The sequence below is a fragment of the Carettochelys insculpta genome, chromosome 1 (assembly GCF_033958435.1).
Source record: "Carettochelys insculpta isolate YL-2023 chromosome 1, ASM3395843v1, whole genome shotgun sequence".
Taxonomy (NCBI): domain Eukaryota; kingdom Metazoa; phylum Chordata; order Testudines; family Carettochelyidae; genus Carettochelys; species Carettochelys insculpta.
Genome location: NC_134137.1, coordinates 371,637,522 through 371,662,835, shown reverse-complemented (window position 1 = coordinate 371,662,835; position 25,314 = coordinate 371,637,522). Strand labels below are relative to the sequence as shown.

Genomic DNA, 25,314 nt, shown 5'->3' with positions numbered 1-25,314 from the left:
ATGAGGTGATCAGAGCAGAGGGAGGGCCGCACAATACACGGCATTTGTTTGACATGAGGCAGAGCACTTGTATTGGCCCACGCTAGCGAGGCTGCAATTCGTATCTGTGTAGTGCTGCGTAGTGCAAGACATAGGCCCCAGTTAAATCCTATTGGACTTGTTGGTACATAGTCGTTCTTCTGGCTCAACCTGAACAAGCCCAGGAGATATGAAAGGGGCGGGAGATTTTCCCTCCCCACCCTGTGGAGCAGTTGTGGATCAACTCTTCAACTCTACAGCCCATGCGTCCTTGTGCTTGCCTCAAAATGATCCTGCTGTATGGGGAAAGCCTTCAGACTCTGCCCTCAGCAGATCCCCACACCTCCAGTTACTACGGGACCATTTGCAAGAGTAACATAAAGAGGATTTGGCCCTGAGGTTGCAGCTCCTCAGGAGAGCAGCCTTGTAAACATACCTTGCACCTACATTTGCAGAGCACAGAATAGATCAGCAAGCCGCCGACTCACCGTCACACTTTAACCCTTGCCTCGCCAGGCCCCAAAGGAGCGTGCCACAGTGCTCACAGAATGTTGGGCTCTTATAGTTGTAGACCTTAAATCGGTGAGGCATGTCTATCTTAAACCTCTCCTTGTGGAACTGCAGGAAGAAGAGGCAGCCATGAAAGCACTGAATTAAAAAAATACTATTCATCATCCATGTTATTCTATCTGTCTCGGGGGTATTACATTGGTGCACATCACTGTTGTCTTGGAGAATCTTATTATTAGTTATTTTTTTACCAAGAATGAAAAAAAAATCCTTGTGAATAAGCTATCTATCTATCTATCTATCTATCTATCTATATGTGTAGTGCAGGCAGTTTATCCCTTCATCTGTCTGCATGTCTGTTTGTCTGTGTGTCCATTTGTTTAAGAACTCCTCCAAAACAGTGAGAGCTAGGACCGCTAAATTTGGCACATAACTTCCTCTTACTATACCTTAAAGCAAGGCCAGGGTTTGGCAGTGCCAGGATGATGGAATGCGCGTGGAATGTGATTGTTTCTCACCAAAATGAAAAGGGAGGGGTGTGGTAACAGTGACAGTTATACACCAGAATGACCACGGGGGGAGCAAGAGAGCACATCCCGAAATGAAATAGAGCAGCCGCCGGCTGGGCAGTACAGCCTTGGGGAGTAGCGACAGCGGCTGGGCATCATGGTCCCCACCCTAGCCCAGGCCAGCCACACTGGCTGGGCAATGCTGGGTAGGTGTAAGCACTATGGTGGGATCAGAATTGATTAGGGAATGCTATGTGGGGATAAATAGGAGACATGGGATGAAATTAACAAAGAACCTAAATGGCATGAAATTAATGAAGAAAAATGTAGTCTTATTCACAAGGAGGAAATGGCAGCTAACTTTCATTTCTGGGACAGTGATACAAAAGAGCAAGATAAAAACACAATAAAGGTGAACTTGTCGAAACTCAGCTCTCCTGTTAATAGACTGCAAAGTTTGGATAATGTATTCACTCTTGAAATGGTAAAGTCCTCAATTTTAAGGCCAGAAGGGACCACTCTGATCACTGAGTCTGACCTCCTACATTATAAAGGAAAACAAATCTCATCCAATAGGATCTCCCTCAAGCCTATAACTTCTATTTGAGATATAGCATGTCTTTTAGGAGGCTATAGATGGAGATACACACATCTCATAGAGCTGGAAGGGACCTCAGGAGGTCATCAAGTCCAATCCCCCACCCTCTTAGCAGGACCAAGCACCATTCCTCCCCTGCCCCTTTCTTTCCCATTTGCACCAAATCCCTAAATGGCCCCCTCAAGGATCAAGGTCACAACCCTGAGTTTAGCAGGCCAACCCTCAAAACACCGAGCTATCCCTCACCCTCCTGTTGTGACTTAAATAGTACAAATTCAGTTATTAAACTGGAGTGCATCACAAATAAGAGTTTGTGTGACTGATTAGGCAGGTGCAGGCAAAGATACAAATCAGATCTATTACAGCCTTTTCACACAAGTAACTTTAGTGACATCACTCATGTTACTCCTCATTGGCACCAGCACGAGAAAGGTCAGAATGAAATCCCTGTGCTGAAATGTGACACGTACCATTGTTTCTCTGCTATTGACTGCTGATCCTGTGCACTTAGCTATTATTTTATCAATACACTTCTTATGAATAGCAGCATTGCACTCTGAAAGAGCAGAGAAGTCACAATATTAGGAAAAATATGTCATTGAAAAATGAGCGAATAAATAATTATAGTAATATAATAAAGCTTCTTACGCCTGCACTGGTAGCCTTGCTTGTTAAGTCCCCTGCAACGAACACAAAGCTGGTTATTTTTGAAATCTCAGAGGACTAATGTCAGCAATGAAAATTTAATAAAACCACATTGATTTTTATTGGCTCCTGCAGGGCTTATCTAATGTAAGCATCTTTATTTAATTCAGCTAGTAGTCAGAATGAGTGCATGCGGCCCTCACAGCCTTTTTTGTGCCTTTTATAACTTAACTCTGCATCAGTTAATGGCAAACTGTTTATTAGAAACTTACTTGCATTTTAGCCACTGAAGAAAAAGTAAAAGATAGAAACAAAAAGCAGTTAGAACCACGGACAATTGTGTCATATCCCTGAAATAAAACCGGAACCCCGACATGTAATATAAAGGGCCTGCTATCTTGACACTTACTCACACGAGTAGTCCTTACACCTTCAAACAGTTCCAGTGGCTCAAATTCTGCAGCTTTTTCCTCAGCTTCCCGTTCTAAGGACCTGATCACACTCCCATTCAAATCAATGGAAAGATTCCCAGGCCCAGAACTTCAATGGTATTTTGGCCACTAACTCCCATCGATTTCTAAATAAGTTTAGAGGCTAAATACGTTTGGGGATTTGTGCCCGATTGAGATAAATAGAAGCCCAGGCAAACTCTCAGTGAAAAGGCTCACTTAAGTATGTGAACGAGGGTTGTAGGGTCAGGCGTCTTAATGGTGAGCAATAATAACGTTTCTTCGCTGATGTTTGGCAGCTGTCCTGAAATGATGATTAGTGACTAGATGAGGGACTCTCTGAGGAATCCTATAGTGTGTACCAGAATGCCTGGGGACATCTGCATACATACACATGCACTGGACTGTACTGTGCTGTGATCCAGGGCAGACATGAAAGCACCTGACTTGTACCAACTCTCATTCGTGAGTAACCGGGGGCTTCTGGCTAACACGATGCACAATGAGTTTGGGAATGAAAGGTGGAGCCAGTGCTGAACTGTGGTACGTACCAAACGAACTCATGGCAGACAGAGCAAAATGTGGGTTGTGGGAAAAAGGTCGCCGTGAACTCGTGACATTTGACGTTGTGAATTTTGGCTTGCTTGATAGCTCCTCGCCGCTGATGCAGGGAGAAAAAGCCCTCTGTCTCGCAGTCAATCAGCTCTTTAGCATCTGGGGAGAAAAGAGACGTAAGAGTTCATTAAGAAATTCAGTTATTCTTTATGTGTGTGGTTATATACAGGATAGCCACATACAGTGTAAATGCAGTGTGTGGGTAAGGCTGATGAACCCAGAGTACCAGTAGGAGGGAACGAACCTGTGACATTAGGGGCTAAAGCCATGTGCCTCTACTGCGTGAGCTAAAACCAGCTGCCTCTCAGCTAAGGCTGTAAAATGGAGACACCACTCTCTCTTGTCAGCGGTCTCAGTGCCTTCAGGATTACATGTGTATTCACTGTTGGCTTTATACTGTCTTTATACTCTGTGTTCTATGATGTCTTTTACTGGGGAATCTCAGAGTGCTTCACAAGCATTAATAAATCCATAAGCCAGCAGTGCCAGGCAGGTATTACACTTGTTTGACAAATGTGGACCTGGAAAACACACACACACACACACTCTCTCTATCTCAGAGAACTGGAAGAGACCTCAAGAGGTCATCAAGTCCAGTCCCCTGAACTCATGGCAGGATTTATAACCATCCCTGACACTTTTTTTTTTAAATCTAAGGACAGTCTGTGTAGTTGAGAATAGACTACAGGAATCCTGAGCCCCAGACCTATGCTCTAGCCTCTTCTCTGTAATTGTGCTGATGGAAGGAACTAATGTGAGACCCAAGTAGCCTAATACATATAGTTAATATAAAACTTGAAGAGGTTACACATGAATCTCTGGTTAGAAATGAATAGGCAGATTTCATACCACTGCCACAAAGCAAAAAGGTAAAGGCCTCTAGAAAAGTAATTAATCTGTTTAAATACCAATTCGCTTCTCTGAAACTACTGGCAGAAGATCCTTTCAGTACTTACAATGTGAACATATGAGGGTGGGCATGACCAAGGGGAGGAAGTGGGGTGGGAACAGCTGGCAATTTTAATTATGAGAATCAGAGCTCAGTGGGACAGGTCACTCAGTTTCATGGAGGATTTTGATATTACATTCCAACTAGGGACAACCTCCCCAAATTTTAATATGCTCTTTAAAAAGAAAAAGGCCCCTAGTTCTGGGACAGTCTGCTGTGGGGGCCGTCTGGAAGCTGGGAACGGTGGAAAACATGGGGACCCCAGCAGTCCACCAAGTAGACCCTGAAAGCTCTGGAGTCTTCGACTTTGAAGCAGTCTGCCTAGCAAGCTTTCTTGGAGCTGGGGCTGCCAAGGGTTTCATTGGAACTTTGGTGGAATCAAACCACCTCTGCGAAACTTTTGTGTGTCAATGAATTAGAAAATTCTAAAAAATGGATGTTGCGCTGGAATTTTCCTAACCAATTCTAACAATAAATTGGATTAAATTGCTTCCTCTAATGACACTGTAGGCTTCTCTTATGTTGTATCACTGGTGTTACTAAGCCCTGATCTGGATAGCTCAAATTTATAGGTGAACCATCAGTATTGAAGAGAACATTATTTTAAATAGTAGGAGTTCATCTGAAAATGACTTGTCGGCCCCACATAAGCAGAAATCAAATCAGTTAAGCAATAAATAATGTCACTTGCCACTCATTTCCAGGAAGTATCTTGCATTCATTAACATTCTCCCTTGAGGTTTCAATTCTAGCTGGTTGACACAAGGAGAAAGAAAAAAAATGTAGGTATTAGAGAGCAATACTACTGCATGGCAATCATTTGAGAAGCCTTGAGCAAAGCTCAAAGCTAAAGTCTGGCAACAATCTCATCTGGCAAGAAAAAACAAGTGCAATACATCGGGCCTGACCATATTCACAGCCCTGAAAAATGTGTCACTGACTGTGAAATCTGGCCTTTACTTTGCTTTTACCCTGCACGAATCAGATGTTCAGTAGGACACCAGCATTTCTCAGTTTGTGGATCATGACCAAAGGGGAGTTGCAGGGGACCCACCAGGCTATTTTAGGCAGCTCATGTTATTGCCATCCTGACTTCTGTGCTTCCTTCACAGCTGGGCAGCTGGAGAGGAGTGGTTGTAATGTTGGCTGGGTGCCCAGGTCTTGAGGCAACAGTGTAGAAGTAAGGATGGCAATAGCATACTCATCTCACCCGTATTCCTGTACTGCTGCTTTCAGAGCTGGGAGGCCAGAGAACAGACGCTCCTGGCTAACAACCCAGCTCTGCAGGCCACAGTGCAGAAGTAAGTGTGGCAATACCATATCATGCCATCCTTACACAGCGCTACTGAGAGCCACCATGGGCCCTAGGGAAGGGTACGAAAGGGGTATAGCCAGTGACAGTAGGGGCGGTGTCTAGGGCATTCAGGTCTGAGCACCACTGGGACTGTGGCCCTGGGGCCCTCCTCCCCATCTCCCTCCACAACACTTGCAGCTGGAGCTGCACGGCTGTGGCAATTCAAAGGGGACTAGAGCTCCAGCCAACACTGTTGGTACTTTGGCAGTGGCAGCCTCTGGTGCTCTGGATCCCTCTGAAAAGCCAGGCCTGGGGTCGACTGCCCCATTGCCCCTCCACCCGCCATGGGTGGGCATGTCCTACATCTGCACTGCTGCTGGCGGTAGCTCTGCCTTCAGAGCTGGATCCCTGGTCAGCAGCCGCGGGTCTCCAGGTACCCAGCTCTGAAGACAATGCTGCTGCTAGCAGCCACAGAAGTAAGGGTAGCAATACCACAGCCCCATACAGTAGCCTTGCTATCCTAAAACCACTATTTCTCGATCACTATTACCTATCGCCCGCCTGCTAGGACTATCTGACATGTAATTAATCCTGGGAGGCTGTTTCATCACTGCGTTACTTCTCATTTACACCACTGATTTTTAATGACTTTTCACTGAAACAACACTGAAGTAAGGCAGTGGTGAATCAGTGCACTGATATTAGAAAAATTAAATTGTAAGAGCATTTCCTGAGGGCACATAAGATAGTTCACCTGTAGTCACTCATAATACTATCAGCCCCAAAGGACTATCTATGCAAAGTTATTATGTCTGCATGACTCATAGGAAGCAGAATCCTTGTTAGTATAAGGTATATGTTTTGATATAGCAGTGACAGTTGATATAAAAACACTCTGCAGCTCTTTTTGATGTTTATGGACTGCTTTCCATCAAGCAATACCCAAGATGACTCAGCATGTATTCCTTGATGGCAGACCATTTTTCTTGGTACATCAATTACACTTGTAATCTGGTGTGAACACACTTCCTCCACTTATCCCATAATAATCTTCAATGAGCCATCAGGGGGTTAAGACCCCAAAGCACTTACCCATATTTCTGTCTTCCCATTGCTCTTCTTGCATCTGTCCGCCAGTACGTTGAGCTCGACAGTGGTTTCTGAAACCATTTCTGCGCTTTTGTCCTTCACAACAATGTGCATGACCCTGCCCTTGTTGATATGGGCGTCAAACGTGCTATTCCAAGGCGGGTACATAGTGGGCTTCTTTTGGACGTACACCTGGCCATTCTCTGTTAGCAGAAAAATATTTAGAATTATTGGGATGTCCACCTGAGAGAATGTGATGAAATGGGCTTGATTCTCATTTATGCCAATACCAGTATCCCACGTTCTGGCAGCAAGTAGGGACCTTGAACTAGATTTAAAGGCCATTTGTGCCACCTTTAAGGCCCCTATATTCTGTCACAGATGTGAGGTAAAATGACAGTGTAAATAAGAACCAAGTCCATTAAAAATCAATGAAGCAGCTATGGTGTTAATCTGCAGTCTTGGCGGTCACTCAATAATGAGTAGGACATCTTCATGTCACCTTCCTACTTGTGAGTCCGTTGATGTAATCTGAAGTAATGTGGTTACAAATCAGGCCCTGACTTCATCTCTGTCAAAGTTATTTTTCCTCATTTCTGCTGCCTCTAAAAGTCTTTGTCTTCCATGAGAAAATCAAAACAAAAAACCCCAATTTAAGGGGTTATACACTCTGAACCCAAACAAAGGAACTGGATGCAAGACCATTGCTATGGAGGAAATGAGACTGGAGTCAGAGACCCTATAATTCTGTGGGGAGATAATCACTCGGTTCCCTCATAATTACTCCAACGAGGCCAGAAACAATGAAGAAAAGCTGCATAACGTGACACAGGGGACACATCTTAATAGCACGTGAGATATCTTTGAGGCCTACCACAAAACTGCCTAGCCAGTCCCAGTCATACTGCCTCCACATCCGCTTTAGTCCCAGTCTCGCCAGACTCTGTCCCAATTTGCTCATTTCCTTACATCTGGTGGTTGCCCTCTCCACTTTGGAATCAGACAGTGTCCTCCTCCACAATGGATGCCAGCAGAAAGGTAACAGAGCTCAGGAGAAAGGCTTTCTGTCTTCTGTTCCAGTGCCCAGACTTGCACAGATCTGGAGCTGCTGGGCGAAGCCATTATGGGGAAAGAAGGATCTTTTTATCCGCGTTGTGACAATACCAATGAAAAGAACCTTGTCCATCTCTTGTGGTATGATACTGTCAGGGTGCATTTAGACTGCATGCAAGATCTATCAGGTAAGGGTAGATCTTCTGGAGTTCGATTTTGTGCACCTGGGAGACACATGTAAAATCGAACTATCTGAGGCTGGCAGTCAACCCCTGTGCTCCTCAATACTGCAAGAAGTAAGGGAGGTCAATGGGAGAGTTTTTCCCATCGACCTCTCTCTGTGAAGACAGCCAAGTAAGTCGATTGAAGCTAAGTCAATTCTAGCTACACAAGTGGTGCAGCTAGAATTGCATACCTGCAATTGACTCACCTGCTTAGTGCAGATCCAACCTGAGTTTATATACCACATCAAGAAGGCAGACTCTTTACTCAAGGTGAGCTCTGTTTAACAATGAGCGTCCTGAACTCTTTAATTGATAAAATCTTAATTTAATGAAATAAGAAAATTAAATATAAAGCATCTTCATGTGCACTGTGGGATAATGAAAATATTGTCCCTCTGCTGTTGGCCAATGTCAGGACCCTTCAGCCTCCATTTTGCTTTCCTGTGGAAGGAAGAAATCATTGACACAGAGCCAGGGGATGTATCCTTGCTGTAACTGGTATGTTTGCACTATATACACCAATCCACAGTCTGATCACAAACAGCATGCAGGAAAACTCCCACTAATGGAGCTCAAGGAAGGAGGCCTCTCTCACTCTAAAGATCTGGAGCCATTTCTGGTCTCCCCATGGCTCCAGGATGATGTGGTTCATCCAGTCTGCACTGGTGTCCAGGCACTATATACAGCAGGGCATGTGGACTGGTTCCTGCAGGGCAGCCTCGAACAGCTGGATCTGCTCTTGCAGCTGCCCACGTAGGGTTTGCCACATGGCTCTGGGATGGGGTTGCTGTGAGACACAAGAGTCAGCCTGGAGGAAGTGCTCCACAGCAGAATGCAGAAGCAGCAGGCGGTGGAGAATGGTCGGGACCAGCTCTGGCTCCATGGCAGGGAATGCTGTGGTGTCCTGAAGCAGGACAACCAGAGCACCCGGTAACAGTGTTTCGCGGTCCCTCGCAGAGGTAGCTAAGCAAGCAGGGAGAGCTGAGGAGCAGCTGTCCATTGGGGTCCCTTTTAGCACAAGCCTCAGTTAGCCTTAGGCAGCAGCCAGAGGAAGCAACTGCAGAACTGATGCCCCACCAGAACTGCTTTTGGGTGGCCTTAAAAGTGAGTTAGTGTCTAATACATGTGGACGCTTTATTTTGAAATGGCAAAATGCTATTTTGAAATAGTGTTCAGAATAAATTATTCTGAAATAAATTAGTCCAGAATAATCCCTGCAGTGTAGACATTGCCTAAGGATCCAGAGGAGTAGACTTTTGTTGGCAGGGAAGAACCAGCTGTATGCAAGCTGCTGCTGCTAGGAGGGAGGAGCTAGAACCAGAGGGGAGAGAACACAGAACGATAAGCAAATGGGAAGCTTTTAATCTCCATTCCCTGTCTGGTCTACCCAGCGACAAGAGAAAAGTGCTTTCACCGTTCCTTTCAATCTCTCCTGCATCCCGCCTTTGAAGACCACACCCTCCCCTCCCTTCCAGCAGCTGGACCATTGGAGGAAAAGGCAACAAAGAGACGTTTCCTGCTGTAGCTGGTGCTGCGTCCCATTGTTGACCTCTGCTAGGATGCTGCCTCTCAGCTCTCTGGGTCTGTGCTATTTGCATATCACCACAGCAGTACCTCTGCCCCCACCTCTGCCTTCGCTAAGGACATATAAACAAGGGCTCACAAAAGAAATAGACTGTCCTGAAGGAAGTGTCAGGGATCCAGTCCCAACTCCTTTTGTGTGTTGGGGTTTTATACAGCCAGCACCAGATCATGAACTCTTTACTCACACTGGTTTACACTATATACACCACTCCTTGAACAGTGATGGTCACAAATGGCATGTTGGCAAACCTTGCTTTCTAAAATCTGAGCCCAAACTTCAGTGAGTTTTTCCCGGACCAATTTGGCAGCAAGATATTAGAGATATAAAGGCAGAGAAGAAACTTCTTACTGCTTGCCACAGTTTCTGCAAAAATTATCTGTGTCTCAAAACAATAAAACAGCATTTCCTCAGCTGAATTGGGACTTCTCATATAAATGTCTCCCAATAGGAGCAGAGTCTGCACCAGTCAGTCCAAAGTATAAATTTGTATATGGACGTCCTCAAGGTATAAGGATCTAGATCAGGCCCAGCTCTGTTATTAAGGTGTGTGGTTGGCCACATTTTACTCACACATGAACACTGTATGTATGTAGATTTTTACAATTAATGTACATAATGCTGGCCTAATCCACCCACTGGCTTTGATGGGGTTTCACTGGGGATGACTATGGCTCTGAATAGCAAATGACAGAGGCTTGTTTCAAGGCACAAGCTCATAAATATGTATTCGGTATCTTCTGAGAAAAAGCTGCACGAAAAGAAAATCACCTGAGCGCAACATTAACTTCAAGGTGTCATTGTAAACAACAATATTAACAGGAAAAAACATCATTTCCTCACTGCATCAGCTATAAAGTCATCAGACACAGAAAAATCAATTTATCCAAGAGACACAGTCATTTGCAAAATAAATATCTCGGTTTCCAGTGACCAGGAAAATACATGGCTAAAATAAACTCTGGGATGGGACTGAACTGGCCATTGCATAAGGGCAACATTCTTTCTGATGTGGCTTGATTGAAGTCCATGCAGTTATATCAGGGATTAATTTACCCCCACACTCTTGGAAGATAAAACAGCATCTGTATTTCCTGTAGGGCAAGGCTTTCTCCTCGTCTGACAGTTTCTCTTGATCAGGGAGACTGCGTACTAAGTTCAAACACAGTGCAGAAAGTCTCATGAGGCAAATGTCATCAAGACAGGTGCTAAAAGGGCACAGATCCAGGTGGCCCACTAGCTCCAGAGCAGTTTTAAAGGGCAGATCTTTTCTGTGCCTCAAAGGCACCTACGATATGCTTTCCTTTCTGTAGGGAGCTGCAATGCCATGTCCAACCACTTCCCTTTCATTTTAAGAAGGGCCACAGCCTTTGATTTAATACTGTGATTCCTTTGTTGAAAACATACAACTCCAACTCCTTGCCTCACATTACAAAGCGAAGAAAAACCTGCCTTGGACAGATGCAGCCATGAAAGACAACACCAGTGCACATTGCAAACTATCCAGTACAATCTCCTCCCAAAACAGCCACCAGGAAGGGCCTGATCTAATGTCCATTGAAATCAATAGGACTTTTACCGGGCTTTGAATCAGACATAATGTAGCGCAGGGATGGACAACCACAAACAGTCGGTGAGCTGCATGAGTGGCCCTCCCTCACCTCCATGGGCCCAAAAGCCCAAGGCCCACTGGGGTTCCACCTGCGACCCTGCAGATTCCCTGTCTGCCCTGCCACCTCCACGTGCCTCTTGTGCACCCGAGCCTGGGAGCTTTGCACTTACTGGCTCTTCCCCCTCCCTCCCAGCAGTCTTGGAGCGCACAAATCACCTGATTCACACTCCAACCCCACTCCACCCCCTGTTCCCAGAGCTGGAATGTTGTAAACAGCTGATTTGTGGCATTCCGGCTGTGGAAGGGAGGGAGAGGAGTGAGGATGGAGCACAATCAGGTGATTTGCAGCTCTTCCAAAAGAGCTGGGAAGGAGAGTGGAGGCACAGGAAGTTCAGGGCTCCAGCGCACCGGGGGCAGCCAGGGAGTCCATGGGCCTAGTTCCATTGGGCCACATGTGGCCCACAGGCTATACAGGTTGCTCCACTGATGTAGATACCCATCTATAATAACGCCTGGTGACACACCAGGGTTCAATACAGATCCTCTAACCTGGAGCGCCTTGCAGTGCCTCTTTGCTGCAGCCTCCAACTGGATGGCTCACAACAGCCACCAGCACACAGGTCACTCCCAGATATGTTTATGTAACTGTACTTCCTGGCCACGACTAGCCTTGGTTATACTGTAGGGTGAGCTCAACACACTCCAAGTTCTGGATCTTTCTCCCTGAAATATATATCTTGAATTGCCCAGCTTTCTCCTGGACAGTCGAAATAGATTAAGCCCATTATTCCTTTAAAGGAATAATACTCAATAGCTTGTTACCACCAACAGAGTTACTCAGACACATAAACCCAGTGGAGCAGGTAAAAAATAAAACAAGCTTTTTAGCTACAAAAATTTTGAATACAAGCAAAGAGGTCTAACAATCAGAAATGGTACAGGAAAAAATAAAGATCAAACACTTTTTAGTGCCTAACTTCAGAAAGTGTATTAGATTCAAGCAAACTTTCTCATCACGTGCTTTCAACAAGGTTACTGACCCAGCTCTCCAGGTCAGAATTCTCACCCAAAGTCCAACAGCTGTTTTCCTTTGTCTTCTTAGGTGTGATGCCGAGACAGGCAGACAGGGAGAGACAGGAGTTTGTTGGGGTGTTTTCCCTGCCTTTTGGTAGTTTTGGAGTCCCTCTTTGAAAAGCACACCCCTCTGAGAACCAGGAGACTTTATCGGGGAAATACATTTTCATCCTGATTTAAGCTTATGTTCAGAACGCTACATATAATGTAGATTCAGTTGCTATATGCATTTTTCTGTGATGTTATTGATCAGCAAGTTACGAGTTTTCAAATGATACCTCACCAGGCATACCTCACACAAGACTGTTGCAATAGCCTGCAGGGTTTGAACACCTGGGTGCATTCTTTCTACTCTACCACTGGACCCCACTAACAAAAACAAATCTATTCAAATAATTCACATTTATATAACAAACCAAAAATAGCCAAAAGTTCATTGAGCGTTCGCCATCCCACAGTGGCCATTTAGTGTCTTTGCCCCTTCAAAAGTCTTGGAGGCAACAGGTCAGAGTGTAGGGCTCGGAGACAGAATTCCTGCATTCTGTTACCAAGTGATCTCCTTGAGCTTTTCCCCAAGACCAATATTTTCATGCTGGGACTCTCCATTTGGGCACCTAACAGACTGATCTTCAGAGGTACTGAGCAGCAGCAGCAGCAGCACCAGCAGCAGCAACTGCCTGAAACCTTCCAGGGAGAACTGAATGTAAACAGCATCAGAAGGGATCCAGAGCTCAAAAATCTACCGCATCCAAGGAAATGGGAATCCCAGACTTCTTCCATTCCAACACGTGTAGGCTTGAAGGTCCTGCACAACTTCTCTCCTGCCTAGAGCTCAGATCTTGTCTCTTATGCCTCCTCTTGCCTCCTTTGTTCTGTCAATGTTGCTGTCTTTTCTCAATGCCCCTTTATTTCCTGCTCTCCCCCCGGATTCATTTCTTCTTCTGCACTGCTAGATCACACGGCACCAGGTCCCACTGTTTTCTCCTTCTGCACTGCTCTCCTACAGGCCCATAGCTTCAGGAAGTATCAGAGACACTAGACAACTAACAGATGCCCTAAGAGGAAGAGAGGTTGTATAGGAAATACTTACAGTGAGATTTTCATATGGGCTGACGGGAGTACAATACCCCAATCCCAGTGACGTTCAGTGGGAACTGGGACCCAGCTCCTCAAGGGTATTTAGGAACTTAACTCCCACTGGAATGACTGGGAATTAACTGCATAACTATCTCCAGGGATCTGGGTCTGGGTGCCTATCTACATGACATAAACCCTCCCATCAGGTCTCCTAGTGTCTTTTGGCTCATCTGTGCCTATGTATAGATTGCAAGCTCTTCTGGGCAGGGTCTCTGTGAAACTTCCTGGGGTAGTCAGGGCTGTGAGGCACCTGCTTCGGCCTGTTCTTAGTGTGCGGACTCTTGTCTGTGCTTGCTGGGGGGGTCAGCCTCCGAACCTCATCAGCCTGGGGCAACACAAATACGACCTTCTGGCCGTAAGCAGCCCCTGGAACCACCCTGCCGGCTAGTGAAAGGCACACTCTAGTTCTGGAGCCCCCCCACGCACCTCCCCTGTTCCACTGGATGCCTGCAGTGCTCACAGATCTCTGCTTCCAAAGGAACAATCCACCCCAGCTTACCAGTTCCACCTCAGGTCACTGAACACACAACACTTAGATAAGTTTGTAGTGAAATTAAGGGCATGTTGTTTAACAAAGCAGAGGGATCCAAGCAACACCAGTAGTAGAAACACATGGTTACTTAAAACATGCATTCTAGAACGTCCATAGAACACGCATTCCAGAGCATTCTAGCATTCACTCAAGCTATGTCTACGCTACCCCAGAAGATCATACCACTCAGGGTTGAGCTTCCGGGGTTTGATTTCACACATCTAGCATGGACATGGGGAATCAACCTCCCAGGGCTGCAGTCAACCTCTGTATTCCTCACAAGACACAAGGAGTTCTCCTGTCGACCTTTCCCAATATGAACAACCAAGTTAGCTGAATGCAGATATGTTGATTTTAGCTACGCAATTGCCATAGCTAGAAGTGCATATTTGAGGCTGACTTACTTTGCCTAATGTAGATGTAGCCTCATTTAACACTGCTCAACACAAGTCCTTTCAGCATTTGCCAGGCAGGCTGATTGTGACCCGACTTTCATACAACAAATATGCTCCAGCTTGCCTCTTCTGTGAACAATCTTGTGTGGTTCCTTGTACCTCTAGGTACATGCTAACAGCTCTTTGTCTTTAGTCCAAAACAGAACACAACCTGGTGTTGTGTTTTACTTGTATCTTTTCTTTCTTGTAGATTTCACAATCCTTCCACTGGTATCTGGCTTGTGTACAAACAGGCATCCATCAAAAGACATACAGTACACATATGGCCACAGAGACATGTGTTTGTTACTGCCTTCCTTAAAGGAACACGCCCAATGGTCTTCATCTCCTGGAGATCTGCCTTAACTCATAGATCTTCAGGAGATAATTTTCAATATAGATGTACTATTGGCTCTCGGTTGAGACTTCACATGCCATGCTATGATGAACAATAATGCAATATTGGTATAGAAGGATACAGCTTGCTCAGAAAGGACAAGAAGGGAAAAAGGTAGGAGATGTTGCCTTATACATTCAAAATATACACACTTGGACTGAGGCTGAGATGGAAATAAGAGACAAACTTGTTGAGAGTCTCTGGGTGAGGATAAAAGGGATAAAAAACAAGAGTGATGTTATTGTGGAGATATATTGCAGAGCACATAATGAAGAAGAAGAATGGATAAAGCCTTTTTGGACAACTAATACAATCATCCAATCATCATAGGACTTGGTGGTGGAGAGAAATATCAATGATAAGGCATTTGTTGGGAAAACAACACAGCAGGGCACAGTTTCTTGGAATATATGGGAGACAATTTTTTATTTCAGAAGGTGGAAAAAGCTACACATGGGGAGGTTGTTCTAGATCTGATACTAACAAATAGAGTGGAATTGGCTGAGCGTAGGGTCAAATAGTCATGAAATGACAGAGCTCATGACTCTAAGGAACAGTAGGAGGGAGACCAGCAAAATAAAGACAATGGATTTCAAGAAGACAGACTTTAGCAAATAGGTAAGATTCCAGGACAGGAAAATCTAAGAGGAAAAACAACTGAAGACAGCTGGCAATTTTTCAAAGTGGCATTATAAAGGGCACAAGAGTGAACTATTCCAATGAGTAGAAAAGGTAGGAAGAGACCACACGGGCTTAAACAGTAGATCCTGAATGATCTAAAAATTAAAAAGGAGTCCTACAGAAAATGGAAAATAGGTGAAGTTACAAAGGATGAATACAAACAAATAACAAAAGTATGTAGCGGCAAAATTAGAAAGACTAAGGCACAAAACAAGATCAAAGTAGCTAGAGGCACAAAAGGTAACAGAAAACCTGCTACAATTATTGGAAGCAAGTGGAAGACCAGGGAGAGGGAAGCATCATTACTCAATGAAAAGGGAAACAATAACAGAAAATGTAGAAATGGAGAGGTACTTAATAACTTCTTTGCTGTGGTTTTTACCAAGCAGATTGGCAGTGGTTGGATACACAGCTTATTGAATGTTGGTGAAACTTAGGTAGGTTCAGAAGTTAAAATAGGAGAAGAACAAGTAAAACATACTTAAACAGATATCTCCAAGTCACCAGAGTCTGATGAAATGCATCCTAGAATTCTCAAGGAGCTGATTGAAGAGATATCTGAGTCATTAGTATCTTTGGAAAGTCATGGAAGATGGGAGAGATTCCAGAAGACTAGAAAGGGGCAAATATAGTGCCCATCTATAAAAAGGATAACCCAGGAAACTACAGACTAGTCTGTTTACCTTCTGTAACAGAAAAGATAATGGTACAAATAATTAAGGAATTGATCTATAAACATCTTGAAGATAATAATGTGATAAGTAACAGCAAAGATTTGCAATGAAAAAATCATGTCAAAACAAACTGATGGCTTTCTTTGATGGGATCAAAAGACTTGTGAATAGGGGAGAAGCTGTAAATCTTTCCCTTCCAGTTTTCCCAGGATCACTCAAAATTGAGAGAAGTATTATCCACTGGTTCCCCGGTATTTTGAACTTGGCCACTGACAAGCTGAGGAGAAGAGGCACAGGAGGAAGGAGAAAATGGCTTTCAGTCATGGGCAACAGCCTCCTGCCATACTTGGAAACACCTGTCACCACTGTAATAGAACTTGTGGTTCAAGGACAGGCCTTATCAGCCACCTGAGGACTCACAACTCCCATGGAAGATGATCATACTCGGCAACAAGTGATCACCTTCACTGACTCATCACTCGTTGCAAAAAAAGTAAATATAATTCTGGGATGCATTAATAGGAGTGTTGTAAGCAGGACATGTAAACTAATTCTTCCATTCTACTCTTTGCTGCGTAGGCCTCATCTGGAGTATTATGTCCAGTTTTGGGCAACACATTTCAGGAAAGATGTGGACAAATTGTCTGAAGTCCAGAGAACAGCAACAAAGATGACGAAAAGTTTAGAAAACATGACTGTGAGAGAAGAGTGAAAGAACTGGGTTTCTTACTCTGGAAATGAGAAGCCTGAGTGTGGCTATAACAGTGTTCAAGTACCTAAAAGGGTGTAACAAGGAGTAGGGAGAATTTTTTTCTCCTAACCTCTAATGATAAGACAAGGAGCATTGGGCTTAAACTGCAGCCTGGAACGTTTAGGTTGCACATTATGAAAAACTTCCTAACTGTCAGGGTGGTTAAACACTGGAATAAATTGCCTACAAAAGTTGTGGAATCTCCATTAGTGGAGATACTTAAGAGCAGGTTAGACAGACATCTATCAGGGATGATCTAGATGGTGCTTGGTCCTGCCATGAGTGCAGGGGAGTGGACTCAATGACCTCTTGGGGTCTTTTCTAGTTCTCATTTTCTATGAGTTCATATTCATTCACTTTTAAACAATTCTGCCTCTTTGAGATATATTTCCCAGGCTGTTTCAAACAGAGAAACGGCAGCATGCGGTCATATCTTTAAAAATGGAATGAACATTTTAAGGTATACTGGCATATCTCAATGAAACCCAGAGGGACCTATTGGCAGTCTGCACCTAATTTGAATAAAAATGGAACAATGAGGCTTGGCTCAGCTAATTCTGGAGCAATGCATGCTGGGACCTGAACTTTCAGTGTCAGTGAGCCCATGGTAATGATGAAGACTCTTCTCGATGCATTTAATGCTCCATGATCTCGAAGACTGCTTTGCATCCAGCCAAGCCATGCACCCTGGAGGAATCACGCTACAGAAAGAAAGGTTACTCACCGTAGTAACGGTGGTTCTTCGAGATGTGTCCCCGTGGGTGCTTCACATTAGATGTCGGGCTCGCCTGGCGCTGCAGATCGGATCTTCCAAGCAGTTTCTGCTGGACCGCGCATGCGCCAGTGCGCGCCGCTCACTTGCGCGCTCCTGGCCACGTGCGCGATCTGGTCCCCGCCAGTTCTTTGACCAACCACCTTGGATGCTCCTGCAAAACACTAAACAGAGATCCGAAGCGGGGAGGATGGGTGGGTAGTGGAGCACCCATGGGGACACATCTCGAAGAACCACCATTACTACGGTGAGTAACCTTTCTTTCTTCTTCGAGTGTCCCCGTGGGTGCTCCACATTAGGTGACTACCCAGCAGTAACCCAAGATAGGAGGTGGGTAATCGGATTATGTGCAGCTTGTCCCCGAGAGGACCGCTGTCGAGAGACGGGTATCCTCTTGGAATACCCTGTGAAGGGCGCAATGTTTGGCGAAGGTGTCACAGGATGACCAGGTCGCCGCTCTGCAAATGTCTTTTAGCGCAACGCCCTTGAAAAAGGCTGTTCATGCCGCCACCGCCCTAGTGGAATGAGCCCTGGGCGTGGCCAGTAAAGGAGTCTTTTTGAGTTCGTAGCACATTTTTATGCAAGATACGATGTGCTTCGAGATTCTCTGCGAAGAGAGACATTCTCCTTTTGATTTGGGAGCGATAGAGACTAGGAGTCTATCCGTTTTCCGGAAGGACTTGGTCCTGTCTATATAGAAGGCTAGCGCCCTCCTCACGTCCAGGAGGTGTAGGCGCGCCTCTTTGTTAGAGTTATGAGGCTTTGGATAAAACGAGGGTAAAACAATAGGTTCGTTAATATGAAACTCAGAAGAAACTTTAGGAACAAAGGCTGGATGCAGCCGTATGGTTACCGCCTCCTTGGAAAAACAGCGCAGGGTGGTGTTGCCATAACTGCCGCAAGCTCGCTCACCCTGCGAGCTGACGTGATTGCGAGAAGAAAGGTTGTCTTTATCGTAAGGAGGCGGAGGGAAACTGTGGCCAAAGGCTTGAACGGTGGTCCCGTTTTCGCATTAAGCACCAGGTCCAAGTTCCACGAAGGTGGAAGCGGTTTCCGAGGGGGGTATAGGTTTACCAACCCTTTGAGGAACCTGGTAACCATGGGATGGGCAAACACTGTGTGCCCTTCCTCTTCGTGTCTGAACGCCGAAATGGCGGCAAGGTGGACCTTTAACGAGGATAGTAAGAGTCTTCCTCTCTTGAGGTCCAGTAAATACTCTAATATCACAGGTATAGGCACCGAAAGGGGGGCTAGCTGTTTGGTAGAACACCATGCCGTGAAGCGAGTCCATTTCTGCTTGTAAGTCTTCCTGGTGGAAGCCCTCCTGCTACTTTCTAGGACTTGCTGCACTTCCTCCGTACACGTGCTCTCTACGGAGCTGAGCCATGGATTAACCACGCTTGTAGTCGCAGGCCTTGGGGGTGCGGATGCACTATGGACCCCTGGGCTTGCGTGAGCAGATCCGGCGCCACCGGAAGGGGCATCGGTGGACGGTCCGACATGCGCAGTAGGGGGAACCATTGCTGTCGATCCCACGTTGGGACTATCAGGATCATTCAGGCTCCTTCCCTCCTGGCTTTCTGCAACACTTTGTGGATGAGCACTGTGGGAGGGAAAGCGTAAAGCAGGGGGCCCCTCCAGGAGATCGTGAATGCGTCCCCCAGGGACCCCCGTCCCAGTCCTGCCCTGGAGCAGAATCGTGGGCACTTCTTGTTGTGTTGAGCAGCAAACAGGTCTATCTGGGGAAAAACCCCATGCGTGAAAAATCGGTCGCAGCATATCGGGACGGATCTGCCACTCGTGCGTGAGTGCGAAACGCCTGCTCAGCTGGTCTGCCTTCACATTGTGAGCGCCTGGTAAGTACGAGGCTTTCAAGGTTATATTGTTGGTGATGCAGCAGTTCCACAACCGGACTGCTTCCGCACATAAGGCATGGGACCGAGCTCCTCCTTGCCGATTTATATAAAACATGGTGGAGGTATTGTCTGTACTGATCCCGACTACTTTGCCTTGTATATGGTCTCGAAAGTGTCTGCAGGCATTGAACACCGCTCTGAGCTCCAGTATATTTATGTGCAGTGACTGCTCCGTGGAGGACCACAGCCCTTGCGTCACCTCTTCGCCCATGTGTGCTCCCCACCCTATGAGGGAGGCATCTGTAGTAAGAAAAACCGATATGTGTGGTTGGTGGAAGGGTACCCCTGTTAGCAGGTTCTTGGGGTTTACCCACCATTGCAGGGATTTGCGCACCTCTGTTGCGGGCAACGCCACCCTGTGAACGGTGTGTGCTGCCGGTTTGTATACGCTCGCCAGCCAGTGCTGCATGCTGCGGATGTGTAACCTGGCATTCTGTACTACGAACGTCGCTGCTGCCATGTGGCCCAGCAGCTGTAAGCATGTCAGAACCGGCACCGTAGGGCTGAAGGTGATGACTTGCACGAGGGAGCCGATGGCCCGAAAGCAAGTCTCTGGTAGATACACTCTCGCTGTAATAGAATTTATGCGTGCCCCTATGAACTCTATGTCCTGTATGGGGTCTCTCTTTGATTTTGTCAGATTGATAACCAGGCCGAGCGAAGAGAACGTGCCTGCTGTGACGCGTATCATGCGTAGTACCACCTCCTTCGAGGTCCCTTTGAGTAGGCAGTTGTCCAGATACTGGAATATAAATAGCCCCTGTCTGTGCAGGTAGGCTGACACCACTGCCAAGGTCTTGGTGAAGACTCTGGGGGCCGAGGAGAGGCCAAACGGTAGGACCTTGTATTGAAAATGTTCTTTGCCTACCATGAAACCGGAGGAATCGTCGGTGAGCCGGATGGATAGTTATGTGAAAATACGCGTCTTGTAAGTCGAGGGCTGCAAACCAATCTCCATCGTCTAGTGCCGTAAGGATGGAGGCGATTGTGATCATCCGAAAGCGTTGCTTGCGCAGGTACCAGTTGAGGCCTCGAAGATCTAAGATGGGCCTCCAGCCTCCTGTCTTTTTCTCCGTGAGGAAGTACCTCAAGTAGAACCCTCTCCCTTGCAGTTGCTCCGGCACTCTTTCCACTGCCCCTATGAGCATGAGATGGTCTACCTCCTGCTTGAGCCTCGCTATGTGGGAGGCCTCCTGGAGGTGGGGCCTGGGTGGAGGTCGTGGCGGTGGGAGCGACTGGAAGGGGATGGCGTACCCCGTGGCTATGATCTCCAGCACCCATTTGTCTGTGGTGATCCTTTGCCACTGGTTATAGAATGGTCGGAGGCGATGGTGGAATAACCGCTTCGGATGACCTTGTGCGATGGTAGTGATGGCGCAGCCCTGGATCTGTGTGTCAAACTGTGGCCTTTGGCCCTGCCCCGAGGACGCACGGCTCTATTGGGAACGTCGCCTGGGAGTTCTGTACTGCTGGTGCTGTTGATGTCGCCCTTGCTCGTAACCCCTGTGGTACTGGGGACACTGTTGCTGGTACTGGTACCGTCTTTGTTGAGGGTAGTACTTTTTCTCTCTGTATGGAGGGGTGTAAATCCCCAAGGTCCTAAGTGTGGCTCTTGAATCTTTACTGGAATGAAGGACCGATTCAGTTGATTCAGCAAACAGCTTCTGCGAGTCAAAGGGAAGATCGACTATCTTTGTCTGCAAGTCTCTCGGTATACCCGAAGTCTGGAGCCAGTACTCCCTTCGCATCACCACTGCCGTAGCTGTGGAGCGTGCTGCTGTGTCCGCAAGCTCCAGGGCGATCTGAACTCCCATCCTCGAGGCCACGTAGCCTTCTTGCACGATGGCCTTGAGAACAGGTTTCTTGCCCTGTGGAAGCGAGTCCATGAGGGAGGTTAACTTAGTGTGGTTGTCGAAATTATGGTTCGCTAGATGTGCTGCGTAATTTGCCATTTGCAACAGTAGAGTGCAGGAGGAGTACACCTTTCTGCCGAACAGCTCTAGCTTCTTGGCATCTTTGTCTGTTCCCCCGTCTTGAATTGAGATGTCTTTGATCTTTGTTGCGACGACTCCACCACCAAGGAATTTGGTTGTGGGCGGCTGAACAGGAACTCCATGCCCTTCGCCGGCATGAAGTATTTTTTTTTTTTTTTAATCCGCTCTCTTGTGGACAGGCGGAATAGTCGCAGGGGTCTGCCATATCATAGTGGCGGACTCCAAGATTGCGTCATCAAGCGGTATTGCTATTTTGGAGGAGGCCGGAGGTCTCAGATTTTTGAGGAGCTTATGGTGTTTCTCTTGCACCTTTGCTGTCTGGATGCCTTGCGTGAAGGCCACCCTCTTAAAACAGCTCTTGGAACTGTTTGAGATCGTCCGGAGGATGGACGTCCCCCGGGGCCGTAGCCTCGTCCGGGGAGGAGAGTGAGGAACCACTAGGGTACGCCTCTCTGGACCCTTCCGGTTCCTGTTGGTGATGGTACATCCGCTCACTGGAAGCTTGCAAGGGAAAAATCTCGGGGTTCCATAACCAGTTCCCCCTGAGATACCTGAGTCTCTGTCCCCGTTCGCAATTGCCCTCGGGGATACGGGACTGTTTGTGGGGATCTTTCCCTGGTAAACTGCCGGTGGTATCTATGCCCCGCATGATAGGGGCGACCATGGCAGCATGGGCACTGCTCTTGGGAAGGTGACCTAGACCACTCCCTTGGTGCATACCCTCTGCGTCCGGGGGAGCGAGATCATCAAGAGACCTGGGACACTGGAGAAAGCGATTTGTGATAGTACTCCAGCGGCTCAAACCCCAGGAAGGGTGAAGGTGGTCCCAGCCAGGGCGAGGCTGGTTGTAAAAATGGAGACGGGGGCTCCAGGTAGGCTAGGGGGGACCCCTGCCTCCTAGTTGGAGTCTGCAGCATGAGTGGAGGGCTGAGGGAAAGCAACTCTGCAGCCCTGTCTGGAGAGGGGCTGCGGTGCCTTATTTTGTGTGCAGCCTTCCCCTTCCCTTGAGGGGGTAGCTCCGCCCCCTGACGTGTAGGGGATCTCGGCCCCGTCTGCACCGTGCTTGGCATGCTTATGGGCGGTGCCGCACGGGCGGTGTCCTCCGGTGCCTGCAGGCTGCGTGCCTGCGCGCTCTGCACCGCCGGTTCCCCAGGGTCGGTGCCGCTGCTTGCGGTGCCGCCGGTACCGGCGCTTGTTTAGCCGCCGCCCTGCCTGCGGTGCGGGGCGGCTGTTTGATTATCGGAGGCTGAGCCGCCTCCACGTGGCTCTCCATGCCACCGCTGATCAGCTGTTGCTGCGGCTGGGGGCTGTGCGCTCCTCCCGTCCCGCTCGGTGTTGCTGCTGGCAGGGATCGGGCTGGGGAGACTTTCCTCCATTTTTGCGCTGATGGGGTGAGGGAGGTGGCTTTCTTTTTATGGGCCCCGGAGGGTCCCTCCTGCTGCGGCCGCTCCGGCACGTCTGGCTGGAGGGCCTTGTCGAAGAGCAGCATTTCAAGCCGCATCTCCCTGTCCTTCCTTGCTCTGGCTGTTAATTTTGCACAGAAGGAGCATTTCTGCGTGACATGGGACTCCCCCAGGCACCTTATGCAGTGACTGTGCCCATCAGACGCTGGCATTGCCTCTCGGCAAGACTCACATTCCTTGAATCCTGAATAGGACATTGTTGGTGAGTCTTTCAGTTGTTAATGGGGTACTTAGCACCTTCTCTGTGCTGTTTTCCCCCTCTCCGATAGCCTGCCGCGGCAGGAGGGCTAATGGCCCTAGGCTCCTGGCCTCCGGTGCTCCGCTTGTTACTAGGGCTGGACTGAATGCCATCCCGCTTGTTGTTTCTTTTTTTTTTTTTTTTTTTTTTTTTTTTTTGAAAATAACAACTGGCTAACTTAACAGTAGCCTAAGAACTTGAAAACTTTAAAGAAAAACAGTTAAAACCATTGAATACGCTAACTTGGCTGTAGCCTAGTCGGATTCCATCTGCAGCCGATGGCGGTTAAGAGGAATTGGCGGGGACCGGATCGCGCACGTGGCCAGGAGCGCGCAAGGGAGCGGTGCGCACTGGCGCTTGCGCGGTGCGGCAGAAACTGCTTGGAAGATCCGATCTGCGGCGCCGGGCGAGCCCGACACCTAATGTGGAGCACCCACGGGGACACTCGAAGAAGAACACTATCGTTTTAAAAAATGTATTAGTCAAAGATGCTAGGAATGCTCATAAGCATTTCAGCATACGCTGTGTACTCAGGTAGAAATGCAGAGAGGCACACTGCTTTAACAGCCACATAACAGGTATGTTTTAGCATGTATATTCTTACCTGATTCCTCAGCTTCTTTGACCATCACAGCACAATAAGGATTAATCACCTCCCCTTGTGACGGCAGGTAGGGGCCGCTGTCATAGTTTGATAAACCAATCCGAAGAAAGGGTGACATGACAGATCCTGTGGTGAGGAAAAGAGAAATGATATTTGGGGGAGTCTAAAAAGTCCTGTTGTTTTAACTAGCTTATTATCACCGGCAGCCGGGGGGCTGGGCCCTCCTTACCCCTACTCTGAATATGCAGTAGTGTAGGGCACCTGAAAATTTGGGGCACAACTGGGTCCACCCACCTACCCCTTTCTATCCCTGTTCTGTATGTCTGCTTTGTCCAGGAAAGGATCTAGTTAACCTAAAAGTGAGAAAGCCTACCAGACCTATTAGCAGAATATTGAACCTGTGAAAGAGCCATCCAATTGGCAATGAAGCTATTTAACAAGCATTTGATAAGGCCAGGCATATACTGCCAGCATCTGAATTTACTGCGTTAGTCTATAATTTACTTTAAAATATTTCATTAGTGTGTTGCTGCATATCATAAAATCACATCTCTAAAAAATTATAACTCCTCCCTCCTGGGCTGCCGTTGGCACCGAAACCACTTACAGATAAAATAATGAGTCTGCTCTACAGCTTTAGCTGCTATTCAGATGGCTTTACCTCATGTGGTAGAAGCTCATGTTCTAAACACCAAAGATCCCAGCTTCAATTCCACTTGCAGACTACAAGGGTTTGACAGTTAGGCTATTTGTTGGTTATCTTCCAATAAAATTCTGTTGACAGATCACGGCTAAACTGCCTGGCCACACTGTTTACAAAATGGCCAACTGGAAGCACAGCAGACATGGCTGCCTGGTGCCCTGGAAGCCCTGTCTGTCAACAGAAGGCCCCCTCAGAATATCCAGACCAGCTTTCTGTGGACAGATCTCTGTTGACAGAGGCATTATTTCTCATGGGGAATGAGATAATGCTGTCAACAAAAGTGTTGCGTTCTGTCAAATTACTGTTGAGAGAATGTTTTGGTAATCTGGACACTACTGGTGTTTTGTCAACAAAATGCCAGTTTTGTTGACAAAATCCTCTAGTGCAGACATAGCCTTACAAAAGCACATTTTCCACTTGGTTATCCAAGTAATTAATGAAAATGTCAACTACTACCAGACCCAGAACAGAAGCCAGCAAGATATGTCCTCACAGTTTAACAGCGTGCCATAGATAATTATTCTTTAAATGTGGTCTTCCTGAACTAGGTACACCCACATATACAAGATTCTAACCATACTGAATAGTAACAGAAAGGTAGCCATGTTAGTCTGTATTCTAACAAAACAAAACAGCAATTATGTAACGCTTTAAAGACTAACAAAATAATTTATTAGATGATGAGATTTCGTGGGTCAGACCCACTTCTTCAGATGCATAGCATTTCCAGTCTAGACTTAATTATACAGGACAGAGGTCCGAAAAATGGCAATAAAAACTGACAGATCAAATACCTG

General features: G+C 46.9%; 1 protein-coding gene across 3 annotated transcripts in view; it reads right to left on the bottom strand.

Moving 5' to 3' along the window:
* The window catches only part of PRKCQ (protein kinase C theta), a 103,943-nt gene that overhangs the window by 45,721 nt on the left and 32,908 nt on the right, over window positions 1-25,314 (bottom strand). For all 3 annotated transcript variants that reach the window (XR_012642357.1, XR_012642358.1, XM_074975613.1), the window contains exons 4-10: window positions 23,815-23,940; window positions 6,680-6,879; window positions 4,985-5,045; window positions 3,281-3,443; window positions 2,284-2,315; window positions 2,106-2,191; window positions 507-636 (exon numbers count right to left, since the gene is read on the bottom strand). Coding sequence is in view for 1 of the 3 variants with exons in the window: in XM_074975613.1 (XP_074831714.1) it covers window positions 507-636; window positions 2,106-2,191; window positions 2,284-2,315; window positions 3,281-3,443; window positions 4,985-5,045; window positions 6,680-6,879; window positions 23,815-23,932 (790 nt within the window). In the remaining 2 variants the exon portion in view is untranslated. The remainder of the gene's footprint in view (window positions 1-506; window positions 637-2,105; window positions 2,192-2,283; window positions 2,316-3,280; window positions 3,444-4,984; window positions 5,046-6,679; window positions 6,880-23,814; window positions 23,941-25,314) is intronic.